This window comes from Alligator sinensis, unplaced genomic scaffold (assembly GCF_000455745.1).
Source record: "Alligator sinensis unplaced genomic scaffold, ASM45574v1 scaffold388_2, whole genome shotgun sequence".
Classification (NCBI taxonomy): Eukaryota; Metazoa; Chordata; order Crocodylia; family Alligatoridae; genus Alligator; species Alligator sinensis.
In genome coordinates this window covers 1595724-1621086 of record NW_005842102.1, presented here as the reverse complement: position 1 = coordinate 1621086, position 25363 = coordinate 1595724, and the positions used below count along the sequence as shown (strand labels likewise).

General features: G+C 54.5%; 1 protein-coding gene across 1 annotated transcript in view; it reads right to left on the bottom strand.

Moving 5' to 3' along the window:
* HMCN2 (hemicentin 2) overlaps nt 1-20994 on the bottom strand; it is an 82341-nt gene extending 61347 nt beyond the window's left edge. Inside the window, exons 1-17 of the mRNA XM_025205017.1 lie at nt 20362-20994; nt 17905-17975; nt 15718-15876; nt 15250-15372; nt 13193-13364; nt 12063-12169; nt 11168-11288; nt 10248-10511; nt 9973-10117; nt 8703-8824; nt 8208-8480; nt 7449-7590; nt 7148-7275; nt 6410-6523; nt 5854-6003; nt 1539-1733; nt 962-1057 (exon numbers count right to left, since the gene is read on the bottom strand). Coding sequence (XP_025060802.1) covers nt 962-1057; nt 1539-1733; nt 5854-6003; nt 6410-6523; nt 7148-7275; nt 7449-7590; nt 8208-8480; nt 8703-8824; nt 9973-10117; nt 10248-10511; nt 11168-11288; nt 12063-12169; nt 13193-13364; nt 15250-15372; nt 15718-15876; nt 17905-17975; nt 20362-20647 — 2668 coding nt within the window. The 5' untranslated portion in view covers nt 20648-20994. The remainder of the gene's footprint in view (nt 1-961; nt 1058-1538; nt 1734-5853; nt 6004-6409; nt 6524-7147; nt 7276-7448; nt 7591-8207; nt 8481-8702; nt 8825-9972; nt 10118-10247; nt 10512-11167; nt 11289-12062; nt 12170-13192; nt 13365-15249; nt 15373-15717; nt 15877-17904; nt 17976-20361) is intronic.
* Nucleotides 20995-25363: the final 4369 nt, after the last annotated feature.

The window sequence follows — 25363 nt, the reverse complement described above, 5'->3', positions numbered from 1 at the left end:
GGGAAAGAGAGAAAAGGCAACATTACCTGGGGACAAACCGGCTGGAAAAACTCAAGGGAATGGTTCACCTGCTCCTTAGCCTGTTTGATAAATTAATCTCCATAACGAGGACTCTTCCAGATTCCCAGCTCCGACAAACCAGCACCAAGTCCTTGCTCACATCAGACCCACTGCTCACTGCCAGGAGGAACTGTGGCTGTGTGCACGTGTACAAGTGCATGAATGACCTGGTCATCCCTATGCTAAACTACTGATCTCAGTTATGTGTGGTACCCCCTCCCCACTCCCCTCACCCAGGGGCTGCAGCCTTCAATTCCTCAGCACAAGGCATGCCTAAATCCTGCTACCGTGAAGTATAATGGCTCTGTATCTGCAGTCGTGCCCCACTTAGCTAAAGCCAGCCTCCTGCCTCCTTAAAACTAAAGGCATCATTATGTTAGCTCAAGAAACAGAGCCTTATCTTCTTGGGTACTGAAGGTCCCAGTTTGATGCCTGCTTAGAGGAGAAGCATCAGTGCATGCTGACAGAGCTTACTGTATCACCTTACAGGTAGACATGGGCCAGAACCATGAAGTCTAGATCTCAGTCTTACCCCTTCCCCTCCTCAAGAGCCCCAATTTGGGGATCTGGTTCAGCCCAAAGCTGAGAGGGATTGACATCCACCTTCCCCATGTGTTTAGGCTTTGTGGCTCAAGCTCATCCTTTAACAGAATGAGCCCAAAGATCAAAGCACATCAAGGGTTAACCCCCATCTCAGGGGGGGACTTCTGCAATACGTAGCTCAGGAAGTCCAGGTAGCTAATGGTGGAGAAAGAATTGCCCCCAGGGCATGATGGTGTTCCCGGCAATACAGAAATTGCCCCACAGAATCATGGCCTGTGCCCCAAATCCCAGTTTGTCTCAGCGAAGTCACAAGACAGACGCTCATTAATACACCCAACAAGAGAAAAAGAATATAAACCGTGTCCAGTGACTGTGAGCTTGACCTCAGCTTGGATCTTCCCAAATGCATTCTCTGCTTCGCAGACGTAGGTGGCCTGGTCATCCAGAGATGCACCTGAGGCAAACCAAAAGGAAAGCGCTGAGCAGGGCAGCATACAGGGGCTCAGCCAGGAGGTCTGGGGCATAGGTGAAAACAATTCTGGCTCGCCTTGTGTTGTCATTCACATCTGTCCAAGGCAGGGCAAAGTACCTTTACCTGCTACCAGCCCAAGCCCGTGATATCTTGCACTCTCTTTGCATGAGATGTGCAAGGCAGGAGAAATTCAGAACCAGTAGCTGGCAAATACAAGCCAGGCCAAAGCTGGCTACAACAGAGTACAAGCCAAGGTGCTTGGGGTCACTGTATTCATATGCAATTATTAAAATGGTATAAAATGTAAATAGATAAGAACAGGCCAAACCATCAGCACTAAGAAATACGTGCCTGTGTGCTCCGGCTAAATACACGTGTGATGCCTGTATAAGAAGCACTCCTGCACTGGCAGACACATGGATACACATGCAGAAATGGTGCCCATGGGTCCCGTTTCTCTTACTTTCCATAAAGAGCCCATCCAGACCCAAGCGGCTGGAACTGTGGAGCTGACCGAGCTGGGCAGCAATCGGTTTCCCGTCCCGTCTGGACCACGTAACCCGGGGAGGAGGACGTCCTTCAGCACGACATGGCAGAGTAACGCTCATCCCCATCTCAGCAGACACATCCCCTGGGCGTTCAGAAAACCAAGGGGCAGCTAAAGAGAAAGCAGAAAGCAGCTGAGAGTCTTGGGGTCAGTGCTGATGCTGAGGAAAAATCGAGCAACCTTGGATCTCCTCTGCACCATGAATCTCCTTCCTGATCCAATTCACACCCCACCCCAAGGCAAGCATTGCACTGACCTGTTCGCCTGGGTAGGGTACAAAGAAGGGCTTTCCGCCCCAAGCACTCAAAGCTCCTGAGTCAGGCCCTCCTGGCTTTCCCTTGACTTTGGTGGGCTCTGCAAAGTCCCTCTCCTCCACAGAGGCAGGCTGTGATGATTTGGGGTGCAGATGCTCACCACATGCCAGAGAGAGATGTTGCTTGCTGTTCCCTCAGTGCCACTCAGTGGCCAGGTTTCCAATATGCCCTCTCAAATGGGTCAGTGCCCAACAAGATGCCCCAGTCACCTGGTACCACGCCTGCGGGAGCTATGCTCACGGGATATTTGCTCATGCCAGCCTGTGGGCCCACATCTGAGAATTTCGCTCACAGCTTGGGCCAGGCGATGCTCTCTGTTCAGCCCTGTGTCCACCCAGCACTTGGGCAGTGGCCTATGCTGCAACAGGCAAAACACTCAGGATGCAGTGCCAAGACCACGGTACCCAATTGTCCCTTTTGCTTCTCACACGGAGCAGAACAGCGTCAGGCCCAGGCCACGTGCTCTTCCCTCGAGCTCTGGTTCAACGTCTAATGGTACAAGATCCCCCACCTCCTGCCTGTAATCCCGAGCCTAACACCATGCCACAGAGCCTGCACTTCAGAAAGAGTAGCCGTGCATGGGATCCGACTGCCTCTGACACCAGGGCAGCGCCAGCATCAGACAGCAGGCAGCCCGCTCCTTTCCCTCGTCGGGCTGGGTGAAACCTGGGAACCGTGGTGCTCTGCAGCCCTACAAGGCGCTTTGATCTCGATTGGATCAGCACGTGGGAAACAGCCGGCGGGGTGGGGGTGGTCCGACAGAGCCCCCCCGCCAAACCGCCCACACACACACACCGCACACCCAGCATCTGTCACGTCGGAGGAGACAGCAAGGGCCGGCCAGTGCACAAGGCAAGGGGGAGTCTCCGTTTAATGTTTTATTTGGGCTGCTCCTCTCCAAGCAACGCCTGGCTGCTTTGGGCCTCTGCTCCTGGTCCAACACGTGCATGTGCACACAGACATTTTAGAGCCCCCCCTCAGGGACCTCCTCCAGCCACAAATGATAATCCACAGCTGCTGGGCTACTCACCCGCCCCCGATTCCTGGCGCACCCCAAAGAGCAGGGAGGCAGGATCTATCAGTGTCAATATGGGCTGAGGTCCAACGGCGACTTCAGCCCACTTAAGCATCCCTCTCTCCCCCCACAGGCCGGCAGGTGCCAGCAGACTGCGCCGGCAGTTTGCAAAGGGCTCGCCTGCATGACCACTGTAGCCAGACTGGACCCAGTTCGACCATAAGTTTGCACTGTGCCATAATGGGCTCAGGAGGCTGTGGTAACATAGCTAAGTCCCCTGCTTGGGATACAGTCATAGCAAAGAAAAGGCTCGAGTCGCCCAGGCCAAAGCCCCTCTGGGTGATGGAGGGGCCATTATAGCAGGACCCAGAGGGCAGCCCCCATCCAGGCCTCAGCTGCAATGTGTGGAGGCTGCAAACATCACAGCCAAAGAGTGTTTACAGAGATGGGGGTGGCAGGTGGGGGCCAAATCCTCAGGTAGCCCCAGGGCAGGGCCCTTGGCCACAAGGGTTGACGACCAAGCCATCTCCTACAGCCCTCAGCAAGACACTGAACTCCTTAAAGCCTCAAAACAAGCAGAGCCAGAGTGGCACGGCCCCAGAACAGCCCCTGGGGAAGCAGCTGATGGGGGCTTTCCTTTCCCTCCCAACGTGGACTCGTGGGAAGCTGCCAGCCAGTGGTGAGGAAGAGCAGCATTGCCAGCTGGTTGGTATGAGCTGCTCCATGGTGCAGGCATGGCGCCCTGTTCAGCTCAGCAGGACCTGATGCCAATGTGAGGCAGGCCAGCTGGCAGCGGGGAGGATGGCACTCCCAGATAGCAAGCAGAAAGGGCTCCATCGGTATAGGCAGGACTTACCCTCTCACAGGGAACTCACAGGGTAATACCCCTCCAGAGCTGGCATCCCCCAGGCTGTGAATGCTTTCTCTGGGCCTCAGCCCATTTTCTCACCAGCTCTGGCTAAGCCTCCCAGCTCCTATCCCCTGCATGCCAGACCATGAGAACGGCCAAGAGCCAGCTGCCCACACCGGCAGGCTGATGGCACAGCCAACAGCACCCAGCACCCAGGATGGTGTGGGGCTGGCAAGGACCTGGTGCCTGAAGAAATCCCCTCCGCGACCCACACGGACCACAGCTGCTCAGCCCTGGGCCTGCAGGAATGGGCGGTGAGGGGGCTGTCTTGTTTCGAGATGGTTCAGCTTCCTCATTCCCCAGGAGAAAGGCCAGGCTGGGGCTGGCGCCAGCTGCAGCCCACACCATAACATATGTGGTGAGTGATGCCTCCCCAAGAAGGGAGCGTGGGCTCAGCCAGACCCCACCTGCGCTCCCCAGGGGCTGCGGGGCTAAGGTCTGGGGGGACAAGCGCAGCGTTTGCAGTAGACAAGTCCCAGCTTCTAATCCCAGTTTGGCCACCTCCCAAGCAGCTCGGAGCCGGACTGCGCCTGGGTGTGTCCCTTCACTAACAACATTCATTCAGGAGCACAGAGAGGCCAGACCACTGCTATTGCTCGGAGAGCTTGTAACCAGCCCCTCCACTCAGCGACAGCAGGCTGCTAGACAGGATCTCTCATCTATGCCTCCCCTTTGCATGCAGTTCAGCACAGATGCTCCAATACAGTTGCACAAGCCATGCTCAGGGCTCAGTCCCACAGGGCTGCTGGCATCTGAAGGACACTGTCTTCCAGGTCTTTCTAGCAGATGCACAAGCCTGCCATGAGCTGTGCTGTGCTGGGCTGCTCCCAGTGCAGTTAGACCCCATTGCAGGAGGCAGGGGGCTGCAGGCTGCACAAGCCCCACAAGCTCTGGGGAAGGCAGAGCCCCTCTTGTGCAGCCTGCTGGGCTGGGGTATCACAGGTCTTTGATAGCAAGGGCAGCGCTGTTGCAGCAACAGAGAAGGGGCCAGCTCCTGGCAATCAGCAGAGCTGGATGCAGCCAAAAGGAAGGAGGGCTGCAGATGACAGGAGGTCAATGCCCATCAGCAGCGTCTCACACCAGCTGTGCCTCTGAACAAACACCTTCCTTCTCTACTGCAGATCCTACCTGACCAGCCAGCAGACTACGGACACCTCTCACCAGGCCGTCTGTCTGTCTGCTGGATCCGTGCCTTTCCCTGCGACTCAGTCCCATACTCGGTTTCCCCTACACCAGTCCTAGAATTTGTTTTTTTAATATCTTCAGCTTCACACGCTGTGACCAAAGCAGACCCTGCCTCCCATCCTCAGCACACCCAGTGTTTGCCAGCCTGCTTCCCTTCTCTAAGCAGGGATGGAGAAGACTCCCTGGACCATTGCTGCTAATTAACCGTGAATGCTAATTAATCTGTGCACTAGAGAGGTCAGCCCACACCCTGGCCTTTTCCCTGGAGGAGCAGTTGCAGCTGGTCTCCCCAGCCTCCCCTGCAGTTCCATATTTCTTCATCTTCTGCCCTCAGGTGTCAGGCATTAATCATCCCGCGGTTTCACAACTCTTCACTGTTCCCAGCTAGACCCTCCACTAGGCAGCATGGTGCTGGGCTGCAGCATTTTCACCCAGCTATGGCTGGAGTTCAGTGCTGTAGGAGCAAAGGGGCCATGCTTGTATCATGCATCGAGAAGTGAAATCCATCTTCAAGTGCACCCTCTAAAACCCCCAGATTTCAAGAGGCTACAAAGCTGAGGACAGGATGGAAGCTCAGTCTGCAAAGACGTATACCATGAACCTCAGTTGTGAGCCATGGCTGTGGGGGAAGCCGGGGGGCAGAGACTCCCCATAATACCTGAGGCAAAATCAGTGACCCTGGGCGAACAGACCGTTCCTGTCTAACCTCCCACGCAGCCTTTCACAGGAATACCGCGCTCGCCACGCTGTTAAGTCATTTGCCTTTAAGGGCCTGAAGAAGCCGAAGGCTCGTGGGGAAAGACTCACCTCCAACTTCCAGTATGATGGCATCAAAGGACACCCCCTCCTCGCTGATGGCTTCGCAGACATACTCCCCCGCATCACCTTCCCGGACCGCCTGCAGCTGCAGGATGCCACGCTGGGTGCCCGGCAGGGAAGATGCCACCTCTTGCTCCCCTGCAAGAGGGAATATGCTGCAGGTCATGTCTGTACCCGTCACAGCCAGAAGCCCCTTCGTGCTCCTCCTGATGCCGGAAGCAAGCATGGCTGTGGCGAGCCATGGGCAAGCCTTCAAAAGGCAGGAGGGTGGGTGCGCTCAGATCCTGAACCAAGGCTTCCTCAGGCCCCTTCTGCCCGTAGAGCAGAGGCAGGAATCTCTCCACAAGGTCCTCCCCCAAGACTCCCTGTCATTGCCAACACGGAAAGCTCAGGTGGGCAAACTCTTGCAAAGCCAGCTGCCTCTCCTGGGGTCCAGGAGTGAGGCGAGGCTGAGACATACTCATTGCCTGAGCGGAGCGGGGAGGGAGAACGTGTCTGTGTTACCAAGCCTTGCACGGGTAACGAAGGTCCATGCCAGCCATACCTTTGTACCAGATGATCTGGGGCGGGGGTACCCCCGAAACATGGCACTCCAGTATCGCATCTTCTCCCAGCAGGGCATGGACGACTGGTGTCACCGCAGTGATGTGGGGCGATTCTGTATCCACAGCACAAAACAAGAAAAGAAAAAGCTCTGAGTCACTTCTAGGTTAGAGCATAGCTTGTGTGGATGCCACAGGCAAGCATGAGACATCCCAGCGCCCATCACAACCCAGGAAGAGGGACACGGCTGGAGATGGTGAGAAAGCCCAGAGCCCGCTAAGGGCCCCCAGTTCATCGGCTTGTGGCTAAACTATTAAGCAGGCGTGCGCTGCAATAATCCACTCCCTTGGTAGGCTGGAGGGAGTTTTGAAAGTGAGAGTCTGATAACAAGGGTAGACTTTAACCCCCTGAACCTGGGAAGAGCCACAAAGCACAGCAGCGCAAGGAAAATCCCCCCAAGCACGTCAGTAGTGATACAAAGCTCATTGCCTTCACTTGACTCTGGCTTTGCAGGATGTCTGTAGCACAGTGACCCCAAGGCCAGTGGTCCTATTACTATCCTCCGCAGAGGGCCCTATTGCCTGGTGTCAAGAACATCAAGGCCTTGGTCCAAGATCAAGCTTCCTAGGTACTGTTATGATAGACATAGTAAGTACTAGATATCATGATCGTCCTGTGCAAGGGCCTGACCCAGGACATGCTGAGGTCCTGGTCTGGGGCAGCCTGGGGGAGTGGGTACCTGCATACACCAAAACAGCTGTTTGCTCATCCCATCCAATTCGACTGGCAGCATAGCAGCTATAGTTCCCAGCATCCCCTCGGACAGCATCCTTGATTGTCAGGGTGCTCTGAGCATCTATATGGAACCTGGATGAAGAAAGAAGAAAGCTGGGAAACACAGATTTGTCCCAAAGCAATGCTCAAGAAAACATGATGAAGCACAGGGACAGAAGCATGACTGGCTTTAAATGTGTCCTTAACACCTGTCCTAAAAAGGCAGCTGTCTCGCAGCCCGGGAGCCAAGCTATTGAGAGGGTTACCTGCCACCTGTTACCAGTGCTCTGCCCCACCGTCTCCAGGAGGTCCAGGGTGCCGGGTACCCCAGTGCTGTGCAGTCGATCCTCACCTCATCGCCCCAGGTGAACTGCTGCAAGCTGGGGTCCACCCTCACACGGGGTGGCTCTAAACGGAGACATGCACAAGGGATCACGTATCAGCCTGTCAAGCTTCCAGCCTCAGAGCCCCAACCTCTGCCTCTCCCCCTCCTGTTTCCACGGGGTGGGAACACAATGCAAAACAATGGCATAGAAAGCAAAGGAGCAGAGAGCAGTCATCCTTGGCTGCTGAAGTGGAGATGTCCCTCAGGACAGGACAGACAATACAGGGCCAGAGGAATGAGTGACCAGGGCACCCAATGCTGCCCTCTCCTGCTGCTAAGTGAGGAGACTAGGCTGATGCATGGCCCAAGGACCCTGCGCAGGAAGCAGGGGCTCCCCAGAGGCTGCTTGCTCTGCTAGAGCATCAGGCCAGGCTCGATCTCAGCAACCACAGACCCAACAACTACTGAAGACATTGACCCTGGCACCACTTCCACCCACTTAGGGGACAGCACAGCCCCTTGCAAGCAGCTCCCTGGGGGCAAGGTGCTGTCTAGGATCCCTGATGCTTGGCAGCATGCCCTGGAGGAGCCATGGGGCCTCCCACGAGATCAGAGTCATAGTGAATCTGGATCCTAACCGGTGACCGACAACAGCCCAGGACGCAAGGCTCAGACACAGCGCAAAGACGGGGCTGCTTACCTTGCACCACGAGCCAGATGGAAGCGTTTGCTGTCCCATGCTCATTGCTCACCAGACACTCGTACCGGCCACTGTCACCCAGATGGACACTGTTGATTTCCAGTGAGAGGTTCCCCAGCACCCACACCCGGCTCTCATCCGCCTGCAGCAGCTGCCCATCCCGGTGCCAGGTCAGGTTATAAACATCCCCTCCCAAGACCAGGCACGACATGATCACTCCTGCGCCCGGCACTGCTGTGATGTTCCCCGGGGGCAGCAGACGTGGAGGCGGCTCTGCAGGGGGGAAGCCAAACATGGGGGTCAAACCACCGCCAACCTGAGCTGAGTCGCTACCAGACACTGTCCCCGAGAACTGTCCAACTCCCAAACACTGAGCTTTGGGCATTAAATAGAAGCAATGCATGGGTGCAGAGACCTCAGGGCTGCCTGCTGCCCTGGAGACTGATGTGCGATTGCATACGGATCCAAATGTGCCCCGCGCCCTCCAGGACTGACCTGTGACAGACACAAAGGTCCGAGCTCGCGTGGCCCCGACCTTGCTGGTGGCAGTGCACTCATAAAAGCCTTCATCGCTTTGGGAAGTCACGGGGATCTCCCAGCTGCTGTTCCCAGAGCTCCTGGAGGACACAAAGGGAACAAGAACCCCTGTGAGACTGGACAAGAGCTCCAGGGGCTTTGCTGGGCTCTTCCCGTCAGGCACGAGCCAAGGTTTCTCACTGTGGCTTTTTGTCATTCCAAGTGTCTCAGTGTTGTGTGGTCCAGCACCCCCTGAACTTCAGGACCTTGCCAGGTGTCTCCCTGGAGACTCCCAAAGCAAAGAAATCACTAGTTGCTCTTCAAACTCTTGTCCACCCAAGGGCTCTTTTTGAAGTCTCTCCCCAGCGGATCTACCAATGAAAGCAGTGACAGGAGCACCAGGACATGTGCACTGTCTAGACCTGCTCAGAGCTGGGCCAGAAGACCCCACTGCTGCCTCTCTGCACCAGCACTTGTCCCTCTAGATGCTGTCACCCTGCAGCCATTGGAGACACTAAGCAGCACTCTCTTGCCCCTGTGCACCAAGCACATCATGTTAGCAGAGACCCAGGCTGGAGGTTTGGGGTCTCGCACGTAGAAATGCTGCAGCCAAGCAGATGAGGAACTCATCACTTAATACACTGAAGCCAGTTCCTTTCAAACAGCTCTGGGCAGTATAACCATCTCAAACTGGCAGCCAGTACAAAGGCGACACACGCTGACTCTGCAGTGATGGCAGCTGACAACAAGCAGGCCTCGGTGGAAATCCAAAGTGGAAGGAAGTTGTCTTCCTACGTCCCTGAGCAACCCCTGTTCTTTGCCATCCATTGACAGCACACAGGTTTGACCAGCAGAGCCTCAAAGACAGCTGCATCCCAGTAACTGTAAGTGTCCAGACTGCTGCTGGAGGTCAGCAGGACCCCAGAGCAGAGCAGAAAGCAGCCCAGCCAGCTCCACTTGATGCAGATGAACACGTGTGGGAAAAGCCAGGGCATAGCCAGCAGCCTACCCAGGTGGAAACCTAATTCCAGAGCCAGGTAGTGTTGGACCTACCAGAGGAGCACACAAGGATGCACAGCATAGTCCTATACCACGGCACAAATAACTTCCTGTCCCCCTGATCACTTTGCCCTGGAGCACAAGGATTATCATCCTGGCTCATGTAGCTGCAGGTCCTATTCCTATCTGTATGCGACTGATCTGCGTTTGGGGAAATCAACTTACTGTGGCAACAGAGCCAGAAACTCACCTGAGAAGCCGCTCTTTGCCCAGCTTCTTCCCACCCCGACTGAGCTGCAGTCGGAAAGGGAGCTCACTCTGGGCAGAGCAGGTGATCAGCAGAGGCTCCTGATTGTACGCTTGGATTTTTCCAGGCATGTTCACTTTGGGTAGACCTGAAGGGGTGGGAGCACGGTGCGTCAGAGAAGCAGTTCTCATAAACAGAACAAGAATTGCGGGTCCCCGCAGTATGTTATTCATGCACTAGACGTTTCTGTGGGATGTAGAGCGGACATAGCGACTCACCTGGGACCACGCTGGTGTAGGCAACTCCAGAGAGACGCTGCAGTGGGTGTCCCTCTGAATCTTCCCCCTTCACTTGCAGCAAGAAGCTCCCAGCAGGAGCCTGGAATGGGGGTCCCACCCAGAGCTGGCCAGAGGAGCCATTGGACAAACGCCATGTGGGCAGGGACAAGAGGGGCTGGCCAGAGGTGTTACGCAGCTCAACAGCCTTCAGATGCCCCGGGGGCTTGAGGCCGCTGCAGTTAACCATCATGGAGATCGGAAGTCCTGCAGGGACATGGCAGACAGGGAAGGGCAAGGAAAGACAACACATCCCGGTGAATCGCTGCAAGCAATCCTCTTCCACACTCGCACCACCACAATCGCCCACACCTTTCAGCAATGAGACAGCTGGCCTGCTGTGACCATGGTCCTGTCACCGATCCTGTCTTACTGTCACCCTCCGCTCCACATCAGTCTGTCTGTACCCACTTGCTGTCTCTCCTCTTATTGTCCTGAAAGCTCCTCAGGCACGGACTATATTTGTTCGGTGGCTGTGCAGCACCTAGCACACTGACACCGAACTGTCTGCACAGCACCTAGAGCACGGCAGCACCTACTGCACTGCACTGCCAGTCTATTAGGGCAGTACTTGCCACAAAGAGAAGCTGCCCTGTGATTGGGGTCTGCAAGTATAAATAATGGACAATGTCTACCGGCCCCGGCAGGCTGCAAGCTCTACAGAAGGTTGCTCTGAGGGTCTCTCTCAAGCTTCAGCAAGCAAAGATGTGGCATCTTGCTCATCCAGCTAAGCAGAGCACAGCAGAGAGAGGTCACATCTTCTGCTCCATGAAACCTCTACCCCTCCATGGGGTTTAGAAACAGCAGCTCCACCTCCCCACACGCACACATGCATACATGCCCTGGGGGGCCGCAGGAAATACCTTGGACAGGCCGTTCTTCAGGGTGGTTCAGGTCAAACGTAGGCTGGCTGGAGAAGCTGGCTCGAAAGTCGATGTTGCTGACTCCCGTGATTCTCACTGAGTGGCGGTCGCTGCTGCCAACCTGAAAGCCAGGCACAAACTGAATGTGAAGGAGGCACCCCGACATGTGTGAGAGGGGAGCAGATCTGACACCTGAAGCCATCCGCCCTGCAGGATTCAGGCTCGGGGAGAAGGAAAGGGCTGCAGTAAACCTCATTTGGCCCTTTGTGGGCAGGAAGCTCACACTTCTTCCTGCAGCCCTGGAGACTGCAATGCAAGCCCAGGGGGCAGTGACATCTTCTGGTTTACTGGAGCCAAATTCTCTGATGCACACGGGAGCAATCCCACCGACTTTAACGGAGTTTCGCCTCTGCATCAGTGGAGACCTCAGTCCTGGGGCTGTAGACTTGATCTCCAAGTGACTTTCTCTAATGCCTCCCTTTCTGAGAAGCCCCATTTCCCTGTTTTTCAGTGTCCTTGGCTCTACCTGGAGTCTCCAGAAGCATCCAGAGCTGCTGGATGGCCTCTGTGATCCAGAGCAGACTTGGTAGTGAAAGGGCAGAGCCCAGCCCCTGTGCCTGCCTGCACTAAGGCAGAGATCAACACAGTAGACATGGGACCCTGGAGCAGCATTAGACGGGGAAGGCTGCCCAACCTGGCCCCAATTAGCAAGACGGCTAAAGAGGCTCCCCACTGGTGTGAAGAAGGCAGGGGCTGAGAGAGGAGTTTGCTCCTGTACCTCCCTCCACATCTTGCTGGGCAGAAGGAAGAACCCGTCAGGCAAAGGCTTCTGCCTACTCTAGGGTACCGGACTAGGTGGATCCTTGACCTGGCACCACTTCCAGTTCCACCTTACCTTGACTGACCACATGCCCGGCATGTAAGGCTTGAATGACACCACCTTGGCAGAGTCCGGGATGTTGAGAAGCTCCTTCAGCCCCCAGCGCTTCTGAAGGATCCTACCTGCAACAGCAAAAGGGAATCCTTGGGTTCAAAGTGTCCTGGTCTCCCTCCCCAGGGAGGCTGTACCATCCACTGGGACACCAAATGGCTGGGGACATCCCAGCGTGCTTCATAAAGAGAAAGATGCTACGCAGGCTGCTGCCTACTGCAGCATGTGAAGGGACCAGGGAAGTATAGCCCGGTCTCTGTCGCTCTGCAGCAGGCCTGCTTCCACGTCTCAGCCTCCCAGGGTGGTATCCATCTCACTGGCGTCACACAGACCAGCCTGGTCTTCCTTTTCCCATTCTTTTCTCTGACCTCACCTCTCCCTTCCCAGGCTCCCTGTTCTGCCCACACCAAGCCTTCAGTCTTGGCTCCCTCTCTGTTCCCTCCAAGAGGTCTGAACAGCTGGGATGGACACCCCTTCCCCCAGGTGGTCCATGGGCAGGAGTCACTCTCTTCCCTGCTTCAAGCCCCCATGCCACTCCTCACCCTCCTGGTGCCCTAAGCTCTCTCTGCACAAGGTTGCTATCCCCACTGACCACAGCGCTGCAGAAAAACAGGCTGGGACGGGTGATCTGCTTGGCTGAAGAGCCATCCTTTGGCAGGGAACAGGAAACCTGGAGGGGCTAAGAGAAAAGCAGCTCTTATAAAAGTGAAATATCAGTTGAAGCCTGGAAGGGGCAGAGACGTACACTGGAGCTTAGCAAGTGCTTTGTGGCCCACTGTTTCTTCCTGGTGAGGGGTCAGCTCCACGGCTGCACTTCCAAAGACAGATCCGGGGAGGTGTCAGCCATGTGGTCCCTTGAAGAACAGCTCAGCTGGGCTCTTCCCAGCTCTCAGTTCCCATCTGCTCAAACAAGCTCCTGCAGGCGGGTTACCCAGGGGCACCAGACTCAGGACCGTTCACCTCCAGAGCACAGGCCCTTACTGCTTTTGCTGAGGGACCCAGGGAAACTCCACTGTGCATCACACTTCTGGGCCTCTCCCTCTTTCCCTTGCCCCAGATGGAAACCTGCTTACTCAAAGTGTGGCAGTACATACCTGTCGGGTCCCTGACTTCAATCTCTGGAGCAGGGCCACTCAGGGAGATAGTGACCTTCTTCAGGCTGGGGTCAAAGGGGAGTAGCCACGTGCGTTCCCCACCACGCTCGTGGTCAGTGGACAACAGGTGGACCTTTGAGGCCTGGATGGCTTCTTCGACCCACTTCAACACCTGGGGAGCACACGGAGCAGGAGGATGCACGCAGGGTCCCATTTCCCACCCCCCCAAAATGTTGTGACATGATAAGGGTCCAGGCACAGATCAATGAAACTAGGGGAGAAATGCACCCTGTATTTCTACACAGCTCCATTTCACTACCCAAGCATGGAAAAGGGAGCCCCCCTACCAGGATTCAAACGATACAACATAGAAGTCGGAAAGCAAGGCACGGCCTCCCCAGCCATATGAGAAAGCCAGTGGGCCTTTGACAGGGCTACACCCTTACAGATGTAGAAATCAGGGTTGCTTGATGCCACACAGTGAGGACATAGGGGTGGGGAGAGGATCCCAAACAAGGCAAGTGATCTCCTGCACAGGACAGAGGGCCAAAATCCTCAGCTGGTGTAGCCTGACACAATGCCACAGACTTGCCAGCCCTTGGCCTTTACTCTGAATTCTCTGTGCTTGCCGGGCGCCGGCGCTGGGAGGAGCTGGAGGCAGGCAAGAGGAGGCAATGGCAAAGATGGATTGTGCCAGTGTAAAAGGAATGAAATAATCAGGTGTAATTATTATTGCCAGATGGCTCCCACTCAGCTGCTCCGAGCAGACAAATTAGCCCCCTTGCAACATGCCCTTGGGAATACAGAGTCATTAGACTTTGCAGCCGCCAGAGGCTGAGATGGGGGAAAGGCTGAAAGGGAGCTCACCAGGAACATGCTGCTCAAAGCAGAAAGGCTTTGCTCTTCCTCCAGCTCTCCATGCCCTCCCCAGGCAGGGTGGTCGCAATTCTCCAGGCAGGAGTCTCCCTTTAGACTCCACTTTCCTTACTGAGGCACCGGTCTGATTTGATAAGGCTTGGACTCGCATCACGACACTGAACTATTGAACTGGATGCATAAATTGAACTGGAGAGAGCTGGGACTACTCATCTGAGATCACACAGGAGCAGACTCCAGATCTCCTAGACACCTGCTTAGCGACTAAACAAAGCCTCTTTCTCCAGGTCCCTGCTTAGCTTTCAGGCAAGACCAGGAGATGGCATTGGCATAAAAGTCTTCTCATCCGGATCTCTGAACCAGGCGGTCTCACCTATATAAAGTGAACAGAGACTTCTCCACAAAGCTCTTAAGGGGGAGCAGCCCCTGAGACAGCGATCGATGCCAAAGAAAGCTCCACTGTGTCTACTTTGGCTACATTTAAGAGAGATCAGTTCGTGCCAAAAAAGTTTTTTACTGATAGCTGGGTGAGTTCACCTGAACTGAAAAGGAACAGGATCAGGTCATTCTAGCCAGCCATCAGAACCTCATCACCCTGAAATCTTTCAAGGTTGGAGCCAACAAGGACTTAATAAAACACCGGAGGTGAATCATCACATCCTCGTGATGAAACCCCACTGCAAATTCTTCACCACAAGAGCTCCCGCCTGCCAACCACAGCCCAATGTATTTGCAAGGAGGGTATCCTGGCACACTGGACTTGGAAGATAACTATAAGCAGCATCACAGGGAGGAAGGGTCACCACCACAATGGCACCAGGAGCCAGAAGAAAGGTTTCTGAGGCCTAGTCCAGAGCAGAGAGAGCAAGAGTGATGGCCACCAACTTGGTCAGTACCCGAAGGACTGAACCAGGGCCGATCTCCACAGGCGTCACAGGTTAGGCTAAATCTGAAGCTACTGTTGCTGTCTCTCATCCTCCACAAACACTTGCTCTCCCCCAAGGGTAAAAACAGGAGGGAGATTTCTCCCTGAACACCCTGCAGTGCCTTTATCACTGGGGCATATGTGCAACAGATAGATGTATGCACCTGTGGATGACTTTCCTGGACCTCAAACCAGAGCCAGTCCCAGCCAGGTACCACCACAGCCTGACTTAATAGCTCATGTCTTTTCCGCTCACCTCCTTCACTTGCTGTTTATCCAGGTGGAATATCTGCCCCGAGCTGGTAGCAGCGATTTCTTCGTACACCTGGTACCCAGGATGACTTCTGTCCCCACAGTCCCCCGTCAGCACAAACACGACCTGCCAGAGAGCAGTGCACAGTGGCCGAAATCAGGAGAGACCGTGCATCCTGGAAGGAGGCAAAACCTCACCACAAAGAACAGGTTAGCATGGACTGCGCTTACAAGCACTCTCCACGCCTTATGTATGTAGAGTTAGTTGGTCGGCCATGGACCAGCAACCTGTGCCGCTGTGGGGATTGTAGGGCTCATGAAGCATGGTGCTGCTGGGCATGGCCAGTGGCTCTTTTTGGGCAGCTCTTTACATCATTCCTGTGAGGACTCAGGGTGCAGATGTTCACTAATGGGGCCGAGGGGAAGGAAGACCCCTGGGAAAGCCGCAGCAAGCCCAAAGCCAGGCTCTCACCTGGGACTGCTTGAGCTGCAGGAGCCGCAGCACTTCCTGCTTCTGTGCATAGTCCTTGGCCCGTGCATCCGAGAAGACATAAATGAAGGATCCCGGGTGCGAGATCTCCACGGCCAGCTGGATAGCGCCCACGCTCATCTCCGGGCAGTCCCCTCCACCCTGCAATCAAGGAGCCCTTTAGAGAACATCAGCAATCCTCACAGAGCCCCCAGCAAGAGCTGCAGTGATCCCAGCAGGAGCTAGGACTGCATTTCCGCTAGGGATGGGAGACTGTGCCCTGCCATCGCTGCCCCGTCTTGCAAGGCCTGCTCTGCCCTGGGACCTTCCTGCAGACAGAGACAGCAGCCCCCTGGCACTCACACAGGCTTTGAACATGGGGTGGAGGAGCCACCCACCCCAACAGCAGCTTCACGGGGTGCTGGGCTCAGCCGTAAAGCAGCATCAGTGCTTAGTCACAAGCTGCATTTCAGGAGGCTCAGGAGCCCTGACGGACTCATTCCTTTATGGCCATCAGGCTTCCACTTTGACGGGGTTAATAACTAAACTAATCATCTCTGAAGCCCTTGTAGTCACTGGAGACCATCCCAGGACCCACGGGAACACTCGCAGTCATCTCTACCACTTCTTACTGCCGCTCTTTTCAGCATCTCTACCACTTACTGCTCACATCCGTATCCTGCTTGTAATGCCTATTTAATATCTGTTAGCACTTTATCGCCAGAACATGAACACAAAACGTTCTCTTTGCAAACCCAGGGGACTTGCCCCACAGGCATTCAATAAAGGATTTGTCTAACTTTTGAGCTTCCCAAAGCCTTGCAATCCTCCTTCCAGCCAAAGAGTTTCATCTCACGCACAGAAAAAAGCAGCTAATTGCCAGCTTTCCTACAGACCCGGAAAAAATGCTCACTTAGGAAAGAGTTATTACTTCCTTTACAGCCTTCAAGCTTCCAGCTGATGTATCCCATGGACAAAGCAATTCAATGGACCACTCAATCATAGCCATGCATTTCAGGCAATGAATTATTACTTAAAGAGTAATGCCATACGTTGTCTAACATTTGCATGCTGCTTTGCATCCCTGAGGTGAACAACGAACTTTAGAGCTGTATATTTATGTGCCCCACTTTCAGGGCAATTTACATAAAAATGGATCACTCAGGTTTATAAGCGTGACATCAATCCCTCCCTCGCCGAAACACAGCCACCTCCGAAGAGGAACATGGTGGTCATTTAAAAGCACGCAAGAGTTTAGGGCAGGAAGAAAAGAAAAATACAGGCTCCAATTAAACCAGCCAAGGATGGTTAGACTCGCAGAATGTAATTATTAGGAAATTCCCACTGAAACCTTTTTTTTTTCCTGATGGAAAAAGGCCTTTTGACTATGTGGAAGTTGTTTTTATGACCAAAAATCCCAGGTTTTGATTGAAAAGCTGAAAACCAATCATGTTAAAAATGGAGGATCAAACAAGTTTTGCTTTGGGGACATCTAACCTTTGTGTGGGGGGATCACTCCCTGAAACACCCCTGGTAAATCCCCATGGCAGGCTCAAAGCCAGACCATGCCCATGTAGAGAGCCTCTGGGCATCTTTAACTGGCAGAGTGGGCTGAGCAAGACCTTGGCATTTCAGTCTCATCCAGGTAGTAGCTCCAGCAGACAAGCATCCCTTGGCCCTTGCTGGGGCACTGACCATGGGAGAAGTTCACTCTGCAGCCGGCTAACACCGAGAAGTCAGCCACAACCTGTGACCGTGACTGGTCCAGCTGGGCACAATGTCGCACAGCCCCTGAGGGTGCTCTCCCCCTGTGCCATGTCCTGACCTGGCACCTGGGCAGCCCTACATAGTGCAAGCTGCCCCTTTTCTGGGCACAGAAACAAGGCAGGCCTCTGGTATGAGACGTGCTACCAGAATCTGTTCTTGAATGGAGGCTGCACGTGACAGCGAGGACCAGGCTCACAAAGGTGGAGGAGGCAACTAAGACCTGTCTCTTCCCCCGCCCACCCCAAGTCTTGTTTCATGGCAGCTCAGCTTAAAACAGATCCTCAGCACGGTGGGGTTTCTGCCTCCACCTCAGCCAGTCAACAGGCTGTTTCCAGGCTGGCTCTAGCACAGCTTTCTCACACCATCACTGCCGCTTGCTAGCTGCCGGTGCTGCAGACTATCCACAAATGCCACCCATCGTACCTGAACATAGAGCTCGCTGAGCTCTCGCTGGAATTCCCTGGGATCCGCCGTGATGAAAGCTGGCCCAATCTCTGCCAAAGAAACAGAGACAACCAACACGTCAGCTCAGTCCCACATTTCTTTACAAACACCCTCTACTGTGGCAGTGGCTGTGGCCGCCCTGACAAAGCCAAGAAGAGAAACTCTGGGACCAGATGTAAGGCTGGAGCCCTCAGTGCAGTTAAAGACTGGTTGGTCATGCAGCACAGACACAGCCCTAGTGCTAATTAGGTTACCAAATCGCACTATAGCGTTGGGCTTTAGCATGGACAAGGTTAAAATGTGGTTCAGTCTGGTGTGGCCTCCACGAGCAACAGCACAGACCAAGCTTGGATTGCGATGTGATGGGGACTTGGCTGAGCATGTATGGAGCAGATGTTGTGGGCATCAGACATCCCAGGTTAGAGCAACATAAAGCTCAGCCTGGAGGACTGGGACCTCCCTTAGTAGCTAGGACCACAATGCCAGTTAAATCAGTAGGATCCACCCCAGAGAGACAACCGCTTTGGCTGCACTGTCATACAAAGGGGCATATTAGAGGGAGCCCACACATGGTACCTGGTCTGAAATACCAGGAGCACCTCCTCCATGGACAACCCTGGCAGAAAGAGGAGCTGCCTGTGCTAACGGACAAGCCAAATGTTCTCTCTGTTACACGAGGCCGAGGCAACCCACAGACCGAGCAGAGGCTGGGTCAAGCCAACAGGCCCTCTTCCTGTCCTAAGGCACTGAATCCTCCTGAGAATCCACCTAGCACCTCTGATAACTTCTCCTGCTGTTCCCAGTAAGGTGAAGTCAGATTTCCCCTTCTTCACCACTTCATTGTACTGTACAAAGTCACCCCATTGCTAGTCTCCATATTCATCTCTGGGGGAGAGCTTCTACTTTGGGATAATGGGGAACAATTTATGGATTGATGAAGAAGCTTATGGCAAGGACTGGCAGGAAGAGCTCTGACTATCATCCTCATCTACTTTGGATCACAGACCATGCACAGCTCCTTCTGCAGTGCAAAGCCCCATAACATCTTGCTGGGGTCCAAGTGCTGCATCAGCTTCGCCTGATGTGTCCTGAGTTACCTGTAACCCTTTCCTGGGGTACCTAGGCCCTCTTTGAGGTCTCTCATTGTAGTACCAACCTAGCCTAACCCTGCTTAGCCTGCAATCTGAGGAACCTGCTGGCTGAGTGAGTCTGGACAAAAGATCCCAAAGTAGAGGCCATGCTCCCCCTACGGAGGAAGGCAAAACCCCTCACAGTCAGTACCAACCAGACCATGGGGGAAAATTCCTTCCTGAGCCCCAATACAGCAATCAGTCTGACCCTGAGCAGAGGGGAAGACCCTCTAGCCAGGAACTTCCAGATTTAAGTTCCAGCAGGAGCATTGGCACAACCCAGTCAAAATCCCAGCCTTGGGTGCAGACAACACTCAATATCTCTGAAGAAGGCTTAGAAATCTGCCTGACTCATGTAAAGCACTGAAACAGCTACCCAGAGAGGTGGTGGAGTCTCCATCCTTGGAGGTTTTTAAGACCCAAGTAGACAAAGTCTTGGCTGGGACAATGGAGTTGGGGCTGGTCCTGCTTTGAGCAGGGGGCTGGACTAAATGAGCTCCTGAGGTCCCTGCCAACCCTTGTTTTCGCCGATTCTATTATTCTATGATTCTCAGGATTAGAAACCCCCTGACTCAAGTAGTGGCAAGGGGGGGGAGCAGAATTCCCTCCCAGCCCCGTGGGGCAACCAGCAACTTAGGCACAGCTACGCCTGTATCATCCCTGACCAGTGGCTGTCCAACCTCTTGATTTCCCTCCTAGGACCTGGCCACTTGGGTCATGCTGGTGTTTTCTGAGTCTAACCTGAAAGGAGTTGTCTAGCCCGGGTCAGTCACCAATGATTCTGCATCAGTGCATTGCAGCCCTGCCCTGGCTGAGTCTCCAGTGTTTCCTTTCAAAGGCTGAAAAGCTGAGGATTTGAAAGGGGAAGAACACTGTCCTGCAAGGGCGGCAGCCTCGGACAGTGACTACGTACAGCACTGTTTGCTGTCGGTTTGAGCCGGTGTTAACAGCTGGCCTTGGGATGATGCGGTCCGTTTTGCATCCGTGTTTTTGCCTGGGCTCGAGTCCCAGATACTCAAGGCCAGGCCTTGCATGGGACAGAGCCCTGTGCCCAGAACGAAATGGGTTCAAGAGGACTGAACCCAAAGGCTGTAGATCAGCATGATACAACATGCTAATGCAAATTAGGGCCGTGCAGCCCACATCACACAGCATCCAAATCCCTGAATCTGCCTTAAGGCTCCACGTGGGCTGTCTGCACTAGAACCGCGGGTCCTGCTTTATCACAGAGCATTGCATTACACAACAGTGACCACAAGTGACTGCAGTGACCATACGCCCAGGATCAGAACTGCAACTGCCTTACCTGGGTCATGAAAGGGGACCAACACATAGTTGCTAATGGCTTTTGTAGCCTTGCTGAGGGTCTTCTCCATGATCCGGGATGCTCCTTCTATCACTTGCATCAAGTCGTCATACATGGAGCCAGTGACATCAAAGACAATGGCCAGGGTGGCTGCTCCAGACCCAGGGCTGGGTTCTGCAAGGCTGGGGGCCAGGAGCAGCCAGAGGCCCAGGAAGAGCCCTGCTCTGAGATGCATTGCCTGGGAACAGCCTCCTGGTGCCCAGGGCTGGACTACCCCTCGGCTCATGCAGGTGCCCAGAGACCTGCTCTTCACCCCCAAGCCTTTGTGCAGCTCCTCTGCTGGCTTCCTCCTTTTGCAAGCGGCTCTGTTTCCAGCAAAGGGCTGGGAATCCCTCAGTAACCCTCCCTTTCCGCCCTGCCCAGGGCCCAGAATCAGACGGCTGCTTCTTTAGCTGCTTCCACAGGAAGAGAACAGACCTCCCGGCTGCAGACACCGCTCCTCTGGGCCCCTTCCATTCATCCCTCCCTGCTCCCAGCCACCCCCTGCAGCAAACCAGAGCAGCTTGCCGGGATGCTGCACTAGCAGCCCCTTTGCCAAGGAGCCCTCTCGCTCACGCCGGGCAGGAGACACAAGTGACGTCCAGCCCCGAGAAGCGCCGTCCCTGGCAGCTGCAGGCAAGAACTCCTCCAGAGCTCAACTTCTGGGAGGGAGAATTAAAGGACTTTCCAGCAGCTCCCCAGTGTGGAGAGGGGTGGGGGCCGGAAGAAATGAGCAAGGGGGGACTGGAAGCCGGTCCTAGAGCCCACATGATTCACTGAAACACTCGCCTGCTCCCCCCTCGCACTCCTCTCCCACACGCCTTGACCCTGCCCCTGGCCGTCTGGATGCAGGGGTCACGGGAGGACGATGGGGCCAGCAGCTAATGGATAGGGGGATCCAGGCCAAGAGGGGGTGATCCTTAGGGAGGGCAGAACAGATGTGATGTTGGCACACCAGACCCCCCCCCATAGCACACAGGGCCAGCAAACCGTGGGTGCTCCCACAGCAGGTGGGACTGTCCATGTGAGCAGCCAAGGCAGCGTCATCTCTGGACCCCCCCAAGGGACAGAAGGAAGCCGCAAGAGAGGCCTCCAAGCTGCAACAAAGACCTAGCAAACGCAAGTCGTGGAAAAACCCGTGGCCAAGGCTTGGGGGTGGGAAATGCGTTCCTCGCTGGGGAGCCAGGACTTATTCGAAGCCAAGGAACAAATAGTCAAGAGGCGGAGGGGAGATCCAGCGAGGGGGGTGGACAGAGGGTTTCCTGGCTCCTTTTAAAGACAAGCCACGGCGCTCTCGATGAGCTAATCTGCGAGACCTGGGCACAAACACACCGCTGTCGCTCCATTTCTAAACAGGGAACTCCAGGGAGCGAGCAGCAGGTGAACCAGGCGCTGCAGGGCAGGGGCGGGGGGGGCCATGTGTCTGTGCTCCCGCCAGCAGCTCCGAGACCTCTCTCCGCTCCCCCCGTGCAGCCAAAGTCGGCTCTGAGCTACAGCAGAGCAAGCCTGTGAACGTCCCTGGGATCCCACCAGGGAGGGCAGCTCAGGATCCCAGGCCTGGTCTGCAAGAGGCTGAAGGGGTGCAAAGGCCTCCTTATAGTCTGGCTTGATTCATCTGAGCTTCACACCTGGTTCCCTCCTCTGCAAAGACGCTCATTACTGAGACCGTCTATCACAATCCCTTGCCCAAAATAATTTACTGGCTAGTGAGCTGTAAAGAGGGGCCTTATCTACGGATGCTGATCAACCTCCTAATTCAGTCGCTGAAGCCAGCTGGAGCCAGTAAGAGATGTTTCAGTCCTTCCTTGCATCTGGTTACATGTACCTTTTACAAGCAGCTAGTGCTCTCACCCCTGGGCTCCCAGGTGAAACCTAGGTAGGCTGCAGTAGTGTGCATTGTACAGGAAACCAGCCCAGAGGGTCACGGGAATCCCTCCTGGCCCTTACCCCATGCATCTGCTGAAGTTGTCATCTGCAAGTCCCCTTCACTAAAGAAGCCCACCACAAAGCAGCTGCCAGCAGAGACCCTGTGGGAAGCAAACCTTAGCAAATGCTGAACCAGCTCTGCAGGACTTCCCTGTGGTCAGAGCACGGGAACATTCCCAACAGTGAGATGGGGCCGAAGTGAAGATCCATAGACTTTGTTTTAAGTGGCATGTCCCACATTCGGCTGCCAATGCAGCTGAGATCTACGAGGGCTTGTTTTCCCATCATTATTTCATGTTAACAGAAAAAAATTAGGACCCTTCAGAGTTCCTGTTAATTAAGCAGAAGCAACATGAATATCGAAGGAACACCAACCAATGCCATAAATCAAGCAAATGACAAGTCAAAGAATTTGTTCGCATTGCTGGAAATAACCAGAGACTGACAATTATTTCTGAAAGTCACTAATTCTGCTCCTTCCACCGAGCGCACTGCCCACAAGCTTTATGTCCTGCCTCTGGCTTGGTGGTTAATGGCAAGGGACTCAATTCCCTCTTGCGCTCAGGCCCCGCTGCACCACTGACGGATAGAAGGAAACAATGATCCCACGGCTGAAGGGCTCTACCGGAGTCTTGCTCAGCCCTGGGAGTTCATGGGGGCAAGCAGGGCCAAACCATCCTACTCAACAGCTGCTCTTTGCTTCCTAGGACCAATACAAGGCCCTGGAGAAGCGGAGCAGAAGGGAGCTGCCTTGAGGCAGCTCTGGTTGAAACCCAGGTGCAGCTCCACCCAAATGGGATTAAACAGGATTGAAAGTTTCCTACTCCAAATAAGGGGGGCGGGGAAATCAAGCTAGGTCTCCTGGACAGATCCACAGAAAGGTAAAAGTGCTCCCAGTTCTGCTGGGGTCACAGCAAGGAGGGGAAGGGGCCGCCAACGTAAGATCCAGCTCATTCCCTTCTTTACTTGCAAGATGAAGTTGCTTGTCACCAGAACTCTTCGCAGCGGTCGTGGTTGTGCAGGATATTCAAAACCCACAGGGACCAGGGATCTGAATGAAACCTTGGCCTAAAGCCCACACTTTCTAGAGCACACACATACACACACACACACACACACACACACACCTCTTTGGCCCAAAGCCCACACTTCCCAGAGCTTATACACACACGCACTTCCCCCCTTTGCTTGTCTACATGTGCATACACACTCCTCCCACTTTGCTTGTCCACCTCCCTAACCCCTTGCCTGTCGAAGCATCATCAGCTTGGGGATGCTATTTTTCTGAGCCCCAGTGTGCCAGTGGGGTTCTCCGTTCATATGGGTGGGGAGGGAGCCACACAAGGCAGCCCCTTCCCTCCCCCATGGCTCACTGAGCCCCACTCCTTCCACGCTGGCTCCTCCCTGCCCAACCCCATGCCAGGTGAGGCCTGGCAGACACCAGGTCATGGTGCTTTCCCAGGGGGCGAGTGCAATGCATGGAGTCTGGTCAGCTCCATGTTCCTCGGGAAGCTGCCCCTTCGAGCAGAGCATGACTCACTGATTCGTGAGTCGTGCTCACGAATCAGGCACCCCAGGGAGTGCACAGGGGAATGCGGCTCCCAGGCACCCCAGGGAGCCGCAGCACCCTGGGGTGCCTGAAGATCCTTTTAAGGGTGCCACGACATGCTAGCAGAGGCGTGCAAACATGATGCATAAAATAAACCCACAGATTTCAAACAGGAATCGGCAGCATTCACATTCTGACCTGCTGAGCTCCAGGCTCTTTGCAACAAAAGAATTGCTTTAATATTTTTCGAGACAAGTGAAAACGAAGAACTGGCATTTTCAGAAGGGGGCCCCAAGTCTATAAAGGCTGAGAAGCACTGGTGTAACTGGAAGGTGCACAGATGATCAGCTCAGCTCCTGCGGCCTGCACCTGAGGTTGGAGTCAGCACAGCACCTTCTTCACCTTCATTCATTCCCATGTAGCGCGGGCTCTGTGTGCAGCCCCCTAGGACTTTTGGTTCTGCTGGTCTTTAAGGCTTCAGACTTCCTGCTGCGTTATTCCCATGGACCTTGGGCTGGAGCTCACACAGGGGTCTGCCCCGTGCACTACAAAACTCTCTAGCCAGCTGGATGCATTTAATCTATTCACATCCCAAATGACACCTCACCCACACACTTGCAGCCTCTGCTCTGACACGGGCCCAAAACCCCACAGGCTGGGGAAATGGCACAGGCAGAAGATAGCCCTAGCATAGCTTGCAAAGGCTCTTCTACAAAGGATACTCATCAGCAGAAAGCAAAGCAACCCTCCCACCCCCTATGTAAGAGGCAAGAGAGGTGGGGCTGGGTCAACCCTACCAAGCTGATGCCCTTACCCTGCCAGGGCACTTGCCAAACGACCTACACAGAACATCACTGAAGTGCATCTACAACCAGAGCTTGTGGCACAAGTCAAGACAAGGGTGGTTTTTGGCTCAGGACACCCAGGGAAACCTTCGTTTGGGTTAGAAGGGTCTGATTTTCAGAAGCCCTCAGCTCACTTAGCTCAGCTTCCACGTGTGAAGTTGCAATGGTGATGATTGTTTTCTCAAATACAAACCCAGCACAGATGTCGCCTAGTTATCCAGACCGTCACGCTCCCTCAGAATCATGAATCACTCTTGTTAGGATGGGAAACAAATGGAGATGTGCTGGTATCAAAGGATTCGCACGTGTCTTTCGTGCTTGCTTCCAGATTTGGCAGTGCAAAGCTGCAAATGCTGAAAGCATAATCCACGCCAGGGGCCCAGTCTCCATCCATGGCCAAATTGCTCCAGCAGATGTAACAGTCTGAGGGGGAGGAGAAGCTCAATTAGGTTCCATATGACACAATTAGCAGATATGAATATCAAGCAGCCTCCGCATCAGCTGCAGGCCGAATCACAAATGACAGCTTTGGTGTACACGCTAAGAACCGGCATCCCAGAGAAGAGTGGCTGCAGAACCAAATGGAAGGGGCTGCAATCCTGTCCATTGTACAGGGGAAATCTGAAAAGGCCGGACTGAAAGC